The sequence below is a fragment of the Lampetra fluviatilis genome, chromosome 69 (assembly GCF_964198595.1).
Source record: "Lampetra fluviatilis chromosome 69, kcLamFluv1.1, whole genome shotgun sequence".
Taxonomy (NCBI): domain Eukaryota; kingdom Metazoa; phylum Chordata; class Hyperoartia; order Petromyzontiformes; family Petromyzontidae; genus Lampetra; species Lampetra fluviatilis.
The window spans coordinates 4,716,896-4,728,602 of NC_136343.1; the positions used below are offsets into that span (position 1 = coordinate 4,716,896).

The window sequence follows — 11,707 nt, forward strand, 5'->3', positions numbered from 1 at the left end:
GGCGGTTTGTGTCGCTGGCCCTGGTAGCGCCACGGTAAATGGGCCGACTGCTCCCTCCCACGGTGCCCACCACCTGGCCCACCGGTCGCGCCCAACCCATGACCTGTTCATGGGCCGACAGGATCCGGGCGGCCCACAGTGAGTTAAGCTCGTCGGGCATCACCACCGGCATAACAACTCCGGTGCGACAAGCGTAGGTGGCAAGGTGCTCGACCACGAGGTTCTCGAGTGCCTCGTCAGCAGGCGAGGGAAGGCTCTCCTTGCCAACACCAGCAGTGCACCCCTGTAGGCTAGAGTGTAACTCTCTAGCCCCCCACTGGCGGGCCTGAAACCGTCTGAAGGCACCCAGGGCAGGTGAGTAGATTTCCCTCAAAGCCTCGTAGGCTGCCTGTAGCGTGGTCTTGCTGCACGCAAGAAGGGAGGTGTAAGAGACGAGCACATCATCATCCAGAACGGATGCCAGAGCTCGTAGCGCCTCTTCGTCCGACCATTCGACTCAGTAGTTTTATTCGTATTTTTGTAAGTGATTTGTTTACCTTTCATATACTTTGCACTCATATCGTGTGTGTGTTGTGTTTGTTGTTGTTGTAAGGAACTGACCCCCATGCCCCGACTGGACGTCTGTGAAAAACACATTTAAAGCTCATCATATTTCCTCCTCCATGCTAAATAAATAATCTGATTCTGACTGATTTCCACCAGTGGTTGAAAGGGGCGTCATTGGCGAACTTTCGTCACACATCACTGTGAAATAACACACAAAGTTACCAACTCGAGCAAGATTAATTTAATTTCAAAAAGTAAAAACCATTAAAAGTCGGCCATCTTCCAAGCAACATACCGCATGCATTTTGTTTGACAATTGTGTGTTGAGTAAGAGATAATACAACGAGAGGTATAAGAATTGCAATCAGGTACAGGCGATATCCCTCGATTCACGAACGTTTCGATTTACGAAGTTTTGCGTGAACGCGATTTAGAAATGACAGACGCTGTTTTGTTTTTCGAGTAAAACTAAACCATTTATTTACTATTTTAACCAGGTGTAAGGCCCCACTACTGACCTGGGGTAGCTCTCACCCTCTCCGGTCATTCCAACATGCAGCAATTTGTTTTATTAATAGTTCTTTCACAGGTATTGTTATTATAAAATTGTTGTAATATTCACGTTTTTTAAAACAATGTTAATACGCTTTTTTGCATCCTAAAAAGTGGCAAAGATGTATTGCAATTTTTTTTTTCCCGATTTGGAATGACTGTCCGATACAATTCCCACAAGTTTAAGTATTGAACCAAACGGGTAAAGCCGTTGTGAATTACAAATTTAGTTTTACGCGCGTGAGTCTGTTTTTTAGATGTTCGAGAAACGCATCCCATTCGGTAAATCGAGTGGGACCTTGCACATGCCATTGGTAACGGTCAAACAAATCTGCTACCCCACCCACCACCCCACCCTTGAGTATAGGACTTCCTTTCACCCCCCAATAATCCGCACACGTTCTGAACACCCTGCGTGACCTGTTCCCAGTCCAAGTTAAAAACCTTTAAATTATCTTCTGCCATACAGGATCAACTGTCTGGCTGTGTATTGAGTCTATGGGTCCCTGTGTGACGAGTCTATGGGTCTCTATGTGGTGAGTCTATGGGTATCTGCGTGACGAGTCTACTTGTCTATATGTATGTACAAACGTAGGTTGAACTTATTTAGCAGCGTATCGTAACAATCTAGACGATTTAAACGTTGTACAGCTCCACTGGTGGAAGCGTCGTGAGACAACCGAATGGAAGTAGACAAGTGATTGGACCGAACCCAGGCACGTGGGGTGGGGGGTGCGGCTGTGACGTCACGACCTACACCAGAGCCCTGCTGACCACGACGCTGATGGCCACGCCCAGCAGGGCCAGGGTCACGTGAGCTGCGCCCAGCGGGCGAGGGGCGGCGTTGACGTTGCAGCCGTCGCTCTGGCAGCACGTGGTGACCAGCGTGACTCCGGCGGTGGTGCCGTCGACTAATTTGGCGGCATCGCATGCGGCCTTGGTCAGGCACCCCTTGGTGACGGAGTAGGCTGGGCGGAAGAGAAAGCACGCGGGTCTCATTGTAAGTAAACAAGTATGTAATTAAAAACACTTTAAAAAGTTTTTTATTGTTATTTTACCAGGAGTAAGCCCAGCAGTGCTGCCAGGTAGCCCTTTTTCAGAAGTGACCTGTACGTGTGTGTTGAACTGCTTTCGTGTCGTACAAAGCCAACCGTGCTAATCTGTGGGTGTCGATGAGTCTGCAATGGGTGTTTGTGGGATTCTGTGTATGTATGTGTGTGTTTGTTGCGCTTCTTTCACACCATACATAGCCCACCGTGCGAACTGCAGGTGCGTGAGGAAGGAAAACAAACTAAAACACAAAAAGTAGTTTTAAGAAATGAGTGTCAATTTCGAAGATGATTCAAAATTGCATATCCCTCAGTGGCTTCCTAATATTGGAAGTAAGAGCGTTCCAGAAGGGGTGGCGTTGCGTGGGATCATAGATCCCCCGCAACCCCCCCCCCTCTTGGCGGTACGGGGTACCCTTGCAGATGGACCTCCTCTACCACTGCCGGTAAGCGTGGCCCATCTACGGCATTACACAGATACCCCATAGACTCATCACACACAGAGACCCATAGACTCACCACACATTGACCCATAGGCTCACCACACAGAGACCCATCCGTATAGTACATACAAAGAGACCCATAGAATCATCACCGCACAGAGACCCATAGACTCTTTACACAGAGAGATGCATAGACTCACCATACAGAGATCCACAGCCTTAGAGACTAATGGGATTGGGGAAGACACTCCTACAAACATATTTGCATATCCCATACAAATAGTTATGGGTGGTGTGCAAATATATTTTTCGGAGCTTGTTACTCAACATCATCAAATGTGGCTGGCACGCTAACTGGGGTGGGTTTCAAAGAAACAAACGTATCTGCATATACACACACTCACACCTGAATGTACACACACACCTGTACATACACACAAACACACATGCGCATACACACACCTGTACATACACATACCTACATATACTCACACCTGAATGTACACACACACCTAAAAAAAAAATATATATACACACACACCTGCATATGCACACACTCACACCTGCATGTATATACACACCTGCATGTACACACATAGACACCTGCATGAACACACACTTGCATATACACTCACACTTGTAAATACACATACCTGTACCTATACACACACACCTGTACATACACACACACCTGTACATACACACACACCCGTCCATATACAAACATAAAGGCAAATACAAAGATCCCCCGTATAGCCTTGACAGACTATCGGGGCAAGTGCTAATATCGAGCACCTATGAAGGCCGGAACCGCAAGCAAGGGGGTGGTTGTCCAACACCACGCCCGGCTGCCTTTGTCTCCCTAGTAGCGATATTTATACATCGCTACTGGTCCTCATTTGAGGCTGAGTCAACCTAGGGGAGGCCCTGTACCGGTGTGTATAATTGCCACTGGTGTTGGCTGTGAGCGGAAATCCAACTCGGGACGCCTGGTTCGTAGCGCAGTGTAGCGCTAACTATTGCTCTAACTCTACATACACACAGACCCTATAGACTCCCCACACAGAGACCCATAGACTCGCCACACAAACCCATAGACTCATCACACACAGAGACCCATAGACTCATCACCACACAGATACCCCATAGACTCATCACCACACAGATACCCCATAGACTCATCACCACACAGAGACCCATAGACTCATCATCACACAGAGACCCGTAGACTCGCCAGGCAGAGACTCCATAGACTCATCACACACAGAAACCCATAGACTCAAAACAAGGTTAGATCGGACGCGCATCATGGGCCTGGGTGTCACTGCTGAACGCAAGGGGTCCACTCTCATCCCCAGCTTTGCGGCTGTGACGGTCCCACCTGATGACGGAGACTTGTGTTGCCTCCGAAACGTCGTGATTTTTGTTTTTATTTTATTTTATTTTCATTAATTTTGATGTTTTACCTACGTGACTTTACCGAAAAAACCTGAGAATATAAGCAACGCACTTACAGGAGCCCTTGTAGAGGAGAACTGTTGCGCAGGTGTCCTGCGATGCGGGACACGTGGTGGGGCCGCCCGCGTTGCACGCAACATTGTCGGTGTTCGTGCTGCACGAGTAGCATTTGAGGCTGTGCCCTAAATATCCACAGACACAAGACACAAGATCAACACCGATCATCATTATAACGGCAGATGATCACCATCATCATCATCACGGCAGACGATCACCATCATCATCATCATCACGGCAGACGATCACCATCATTATCGTCACAGCAGACGATCACCATCATCATCACGGCAGACGATCACCATCATCATCACGGAAGACGATTACCATCATCATCATAACGTTGCTGCACTACGAACCGGGCGACCCAAGTTTGATTCCCACTCACGGCCACCAACACCGCAGGTGGCGATCATCTGAAGCGGTACCCTGGGGCCTCCCCCACGAGGTCGACTCGTTCTCAAATGGGTTCCTGGTGCAGTGGTGGTGTGGAGAAAACATCGCCACTGGGGAGACAAAGGCGGCTGGGCGTGGTGCTGGCCACCCACAGCCTCGTGTTTCCTTGCCGGCCGTCATAGGTGCTGCTACTCGCTAACAGCGCTTGCCCCAACAGTCTGTTCAGGCTATACGGGGGATGTTTGTCTTTGTACGGGGTGTGTACAGGGTTTGTGTAGGAGGCTCGTTGAGGACGCCACCACTTTGGCAGCTGGAGGCAGTCGCCCATCCAAGTGTAGTAGGTTCGAATTAGGTGCACACACACGCAGCTTGGAGGCAACACTATTTATTAAACGGTAAGTAATATAACACTGTACATAAGGTGGTGACCACCTTCCTCAACTCACTAACACTCTGGAACACGACACAGACTGGACCAGGCAGGCAACGGCCTGCCTGGCCCAGGACGACGACTCGGGACTTGACGACCAATGATGTCTTCACTTTGGAGTCCAGTACAACAGCCTTGCTCTGCGTTCACACCACGCTTATATCTGCTTTGGCGTGGCCGGCTCCGCCCAGGCGTGGCTGGCTCTCTCCAGGCCACGCCTCCCTTCCCAGGACACGCCTCACTTCCCCCACCTCTGGGAAGGTCCGGATCCCTCCAGCACGTGACCCCCCAGGCACCCCCTTGGGGCCCCCAGCCCTCGTACGGGCCAACACAGTAGTGACCATTCTATGTCACTACATCACCCCCCCCTGTATAAACACACAGCCGTCCCCGGCTGTAACACAACTGTGAAACATCGAAAAGGTGTGCCTCCGAACCAGCAACATCAATAAATGACCGGCGACCGATAAGAAATACAATCACGTAATATATACAGAATCGACGAGGGTAAAAGGGAACCGCATAGAAAACGGGGAATTAACAACAAATATACATGAAAACTGGCTAACCCACTTACGCTCCAGCACAGCCCCCCCCCCCCCGTTAGAATCACGCATGCAATGACAGTCACCCGTTAGCACCCCCTCCGCCTTTCCGACGTGGCGTCACAACCAGTAGCACGCGTCGGCCATATCGGGGGGGGAATTTCCATGTTACCACCTCACCGCCTTTCCGACGCGGCGTCACAACCAGTAGCACACGTCGGCCATATCGGGGGGGGAATTTCCATGTTACCACCCCACTGACTTTCCGACGCGGCGTCACAACCAGTAGCACACGTCGGCCATATCGGGGGGGGAATTTCCATGTTACCACCCCACCGCCTTTCCGACGCGGCGTCACAACCAGCAGCACGCGTCGGCCATATCGGTGGGATTTTAACCCAGTCTCTCTCCAAGACTCGCATCGCAGCATATAGCTGTACCGACCGAGCTGAGACGACCCAGTCTCTCTCCAAGACTCGCATCGCAGCATATAGCTGTACCGACCGAGCTGAGACGACCCAGTCTCTCTCCAAGACTCGCATCGCAGCATAAAGCTGTACCGACCGAGCTGAGACGACCCAGTCTCTCTCCAAGACTCGCATCGCAGCATATAGCTGTACCGACCGAGCTGAGACGACCCATCGTTCACTCACTGCACAACATGCACCCTAACAACTGAGGGATACAGTCTCAACGTAACAGGACAACTCCACCTGAACCTTACGAATCTCCAGCCCACTGTTTCAACGCGCCTCGGAGGGTCTCAACCTCCGAGCCGTCAGGTCAAGCTGTCAGCCATAGCATGACGGGACCACACTCCCTGAGCCATGTGAGCGCACAGCCCACAAGGCTAGACAAGCCACGGAGTGTCTCGATCTCCGGGCTGTCAGGTCAAGCCGTCAAACACAGCATGACGGGACCACACTCTCAGAGCCATGTGAGCGCACAGCCCACTAGGCTAGACAAGCCACGGAGTGTCTCAATCTCCGGGCTGTCAGGTCAAGCCGTCAGCCATTGCATGACGGGACCACACTCTCCGAGCCATGTGAGCGCACAACCCACTAGGCTAGACATGCCACGGAGTGTTTCAATCTCCGGGCTGTCAGGTCAAGCCGTCAGCCATAGCATGACGGGACCACAATGTTCGTGTTAGACACACAACTCTCACTGGGCCATCCTGACCAGGATCTGCGCCCCAAGATAAGTGACAGCCAGCACCACAATTCCAAATCCCCGGCAGCATGTCACCATCGCAATTTAATACCATCACAACACATACGATTTGAATTATGATCCCCCACAGAACTGATCCAATGCCGAACAGGTACGCCCAATTTGTGACGATCCCGAATATTCAATGGTCACAACAATACACCTCACATCCCGTATCCGTACACATCATCTCCGAGACTCGCATTGCAGCATGCAAGCTGTACCAACCGAGTGGAGAGAGCAACGCAATTTGACAGCAATTAACGGAAACGCACCCCCGATCGATGTAGAACACAAGGGGCATTCCCGCACAAAATACATCATCTGTGCAACAACGGACAGGAGCCAACCAGTGAGGTTGAAACACACCGAACCTGTCATTTGAAAAACCCCTTCAACATTAACCATGGGACTGAGGGCATTCGAATTTTGAGAGCAAAAAAAACAATACACAAACCCCAAGAATCGCCGAATTGATTAATACAGTATATGCAGTATATGAATTTCGTACAGTCAATCATTTGGTGCAATGCTCCATCCAGTCCCCACATGGCAACACACACAATCACTACTCCAGACAATCCGTACATAGTAAATAATCACAAGCAAGTACCCAACAGTCCATACACTGTTAACAATTCCAAGCAAAGCTCCATACGGTCTGTACCTTGGCAAAAATGACGATCAAAGTTTCTTACAGTTACACGTGGCAATCACGAGCAAAACTCCATACAGTATACACAATAACAACGGCGATTTCGCAACAAAACGATGTAACAACACGAGTCATTAACACGGCAACATACAGGATATCAACGGAGCTCGGGACACCAACACGAATTAATCATTAACTACACCCAGAAGATACCGATCTCGACGCCGTATTTAACAACAACACTTGTTACAAGCAGAAACCCCCCATGGTCGCCGCGTCAATTTATCACGCACACAACCGGACGAACACGCTCCGCAACCCAGCGAGTAAAAAAAACCACCCGCGATCGCAACCCGGCGCACGCAAGATGGGTGAAGTTATTATTTTTCTTGGGGACGGGTGCTTGTCATGTGACGACTCGCCTGGCAACCTTTAAATAGCGGAGCGCGGCAAGGTGGAGCACGGGGACGCCCCAAAGAATCTTGCATGATGAATACGGCCTGCTCTTGCGAACCCATCCACCCTCTCGTGCTCGAGCAGAAGACGGGGGCGCCACCCGAACGTGTGGAACTCCCCCTTCGCAGGCGTTGATGTCGGCGGGAGCGGCATTTCAGCAGCAGGAGCGGCGTTCCCGCCGCCGAAATGGCGGGAGCGGCGCTTTGGCGGGAACCGCGCCCCGACCAGCCGCCGAAATGGCGGGAACCCCGTGGCCCGCATGGCCGGGCCTCCCCTGCCAGCCCCCGCAGCGACGATGGTGTCCTCTCCCCGCGGCTCTGTCGCTCCATTCCCGATGGCGGTGAAGCAGCAGTGTGGTGACAGTCCCGCCGCTCCGCGTACAGCGCCATCTCTCTCTCTCTGTCACCGGGGCTGCCATCCCCGGGGCTGTCAGAAGGATGGTCGTCACACCGTCCCCGTTGTACGAAGGCGTCCAGGTGAGTTTTATATTTGTTTTTCGTGTGCCCATTTTACTTCCCTAGGATAACACCTAGCAATGTTTATTTACCCCACTTCTGACACCAGATGTAGTAGGTTCGAATTAGGTGCACACACACGCAGCTTGGAGGCAACACTATTTATTAAACGGTAAGTAATATAACACTGTACATAAGGTGGTGACCACCTTCCTCAACTCACTAACACTCTGGAACACGACACAGACTGGACCAGGCAGGCAACGGCCTGCCTGGCCCAGGACGACGACTCGGGACTTGACGACCAATGATGTCTTCACTTTGGAGTCCAGTACAACAGCCTTGCTCTGCGTTCACACCACGCTTATATCTGCTTTGGCGTGGCCGGCTCCGCCCAGGCGTGGCTGGCTCTCTCCAGGCCACGCCTCCCTTCCCAGGACACGCCTCACTTCCCCCACCTCTGGGAAGGTCCGGATCCCTCCAGCACGTGACCCCCCAGGCACCCCCTTGGGGCCCCCAGCCCTCGTACGGGCCAACACAGTAGTGACCATTCTATGTCACTACACAAGAACAACGGAGGGCTGGTGAAGCGACGCGAGCAGATACAACTCAGCGAGTTGGCGCAGTTGGGGGGCACAGGTGGTGCATCTGCACAGTCATCTCAGTCGGTCAATGCATGTCAACTGCGGGGTCTGTCCCGTGACCTCCCACTGCACCTAGCCTTGCAAAGCAGTCACCCCCCTGGCACCTGCAGGGTCTGTCCCCGTGACCTGCTCCTCATGCACCTAGCCTGGCACAGTAGTCAACCCATGGCACCTGCAGGGGCTGTCCGTGACCTCCCCCTGCACCTAGCCTGGCACAGAAGTCAACCTATGGCACCTGCAGGGCCGTCCGTGACCTCCCCCTGCACCTAGCTTGGTACAGCAGTCAACCTATGGCACCTGCAGGGTCTGTCCCGTGACCTCCCCCTGCACCTAGCCTGGCACAGCAGTCAACCTATGGCACCTGCAGGGCCGTCCGTGACCTCCCCCTGCACCTAGCTTGGCACAGCAGTCATCCCCCCCTGGCACCTGCAGGGTCTGTCCCCATGACCTCCTCCTCATGCACCTAGCCTGGCACAGCAGTCAGCCCACGGCACCTGCTGGGTCTGACCCGAGACCTCCAGTCAGCGAGCCTTCACGTGGTAGCCTCAAAGTGCACCTAGCCTGTCACAGGCCGCCGTCACCGCCACTTAGTGGCATTTTCGAACACATTTTCGCAACTCGCCCCCTGATGAAGCTGCTGATTGTTGTTGCTGTTGTAGTTGTGGCTGTTTTGGTTGTTGTGGTTGTTAGTGTGGTTGATGAAGACCGTTTGTTTTGCAATCGAAACGTCGTGGGTTTTTTTGCTTTTATTATTTTCAATTTATTATTTTAATTTTATTTTATTATTTAGATTTTATCTTTTTTTGTTTACGTCAATTCACGGAAAAAACCAAGAGTATGAATTCCTGCAGTCACGAAAGTTTTAAGTGGAAAAGAGAAGTCAACTTAATTTCAAAAGGGAATGCGAGTTTGCATATGCAGCACCAAACACGTCCAACACACAGGGTGTACCGAATAGGGCTTAACGATTTGGGGAAAATATCTAATTGCGATTTTTCTGACAGATTTATTGCGATTTGATTTGCGATGAAACTTATTTAAGTCAAGCTTCAGTTCAATATTCACTGTGTAATAGATTTAAATATGTGATGGAGCATTACCACATGATACCATCAAAATATGAACTGCTCTATATATTCTCATGCAAGGATGAGAACTTAAAATATATTAATTGCTTTCAACATGTATTCATTAAAAAAATTGAAGTATAAAAATCAAACAGAGAACAATTGTTAAGTTCAATAAATAAAGTTACAATAATATAAACTAAATAAGAAAAATAAGAAAATCATAGGACTTTTCAAATCGCAAAAAATCGCAGCCTTTGCGATTTGCTTATCGCATTGTTTCAAATTGCGATTTTGATTTGAAATCGATTAATCGTTCAGCCCGAGGATTACCGAAACTAAACACACCCAACACATTAAAACGTCGACGAGCTGTGTGGCTATTGGAAATGCTGCAGTGACATCGATGTAAATTATACGCGTTAGATTTACTATGTCGCTGTAACTTGTTGTGGATATTTATTGGGTACTTTCTGTTTCAGATACAAGTCATGTACAGCAGCAGGCATCGTCAGGGTCCGGGATCGATCCCACGTGCTCCTGTATACAAGTCACGGGGAGAGAGACACACAGAGACTCAAAAATATACAGCAGCAGGCATTATCAGAGTCCGTGATCGAAGCCATGGTCCTCCTGTACACCAGGCGACATAGTTAACATCTCCACAGAGAGAAAGACACGCAGAACCCAAATATGCAACAGCAGGCATCGTCAGAGTCCGGGATTGAACCTACGTGCTCCTATATACAAGTCAAGGTAGTTAAAATCTCCACGGGGAGAGAGACACACACAGAGACTCCAAATATACAGCAGCAGGCATTATCAGAGTCCGTGATCGAAGCCATGCTACTCCTGTATACCAGGCAACGTAGTTAACATCTCCACAGGAAGAGAGACACGCAGAATCCAAATATACAACAGCAGGCATCGTCAGAGTCCAGAATCGAACCCACGACCTCCTGTATACCAGGCGAGGTAGTTAACATCTCTATCTAAATATATCGCAGTATCGGCGTTGCTTTGCTGTTATTGCAACAACAAAAGTTTTCGCACCTCCGCTCACGAACAGCAACGCCACGAGGAGCAGACCCGGCAGGTAGCAAGTCATGGTTAGAGTCGTGGAGCCTGGCGTTGTGGCGCTTTGGGATGGAAAGTCGGCGAGTTGAGAGAAACAGAGTTGCAGAGTCAGAGAGAGAGATATCCCTGGAGCAGTGACTGCGTCTGCGTGGTGAACTGGGAGACTTTATAAGCCCCAGAGACTAATGGGATTGGGGAAGACACTCCTACAAACATATTTGCATATCCCATACAAATAGTTACGGGTGGTGTGCAAATATATTTGTCGGAGCTCGTTGCTCAACATCAGCAAATGTGGCTGGCACGCTAAGTGGGGTGGGTTGCAAAGAAGCAAGCGCATCTGCATATACGCACACTCGCACCTGAATGTACACACACACACCTGTACATACACACAAACACACATACGCATACACACACCTGTACAAACACATACCTACATATACTCACACCTGCATGTACACACACACCTGCATATATATATTTATACACACAGCTGCATATGCACACACTCACACCTGCATGAACACACACTGGCATATACACTCACACTTGTAAATACACAAACCTGTACCTATACATCTTCTTGGTTTTTTCGGTAAAGTCACGTAGAATGGAAAAAAAAATAATGAAATAAAACATTATGAAATAATTCTCACGACGTT

The 11,707-nt window shown here is 50.1% G+C and overlaps 1 protein-coding gene across 1 annotated transcript; it reads right to left on the reverse strand.

Moving 5' to 3' along the window:
- Positions 1–1,723: 1,723 nt before the first annotated feature.
- On the reverse strand, positions 1,724–11,078 carry LOC144952703 (ly6/PLAUR domain-containing protein 6-like). Its single transcript, XM_078883183.1, has 3 exons — positions 11,019–11,078; positions 4,105–4,230; positions 1,724–2,066 (listed from the first exon to the last, which is right to left on the reverse strand). Exons 1-3 carry the CDS (start codon positions 11,071–11,073, stop codon positions 1,852–1,854), a joined length of 396 nt encoding a protein of 131 aa, XP_078739309.1. The 5' UTR covers positions 11,074–11,078; the 3' UTR covers positions 1,724–1,851.
- Between the last annotated feature and the right edge of the window lie 629 nt (positions 11,079–11,707).

Bases quoted from the DNA above. Each gene is read 5' to 3' on its own strand.
- LOC144952703 (XM_078883183.1), bottom strand. From the start codon at position 11,073: ATGACTTGCTACCTGCCGGGTCTGCTCCTCGTGGCGTTGCTGTTCGTG. The intron at 4,231-11,018 runs GTGCGAAAACTT...GTGGATATTTAG, and splicing joins GTTGCTGTTCGTGAGCGGAG to GGCACAGCCTCAAATGCTAC. The intron at 2,067-4,104 runs GTAAGTGCGTTG...TCTTCCGCCCAG, and splicing joins TCTCCTCTACAAGGGCTCCT to CCTACTCCGTCACCAAGGGG.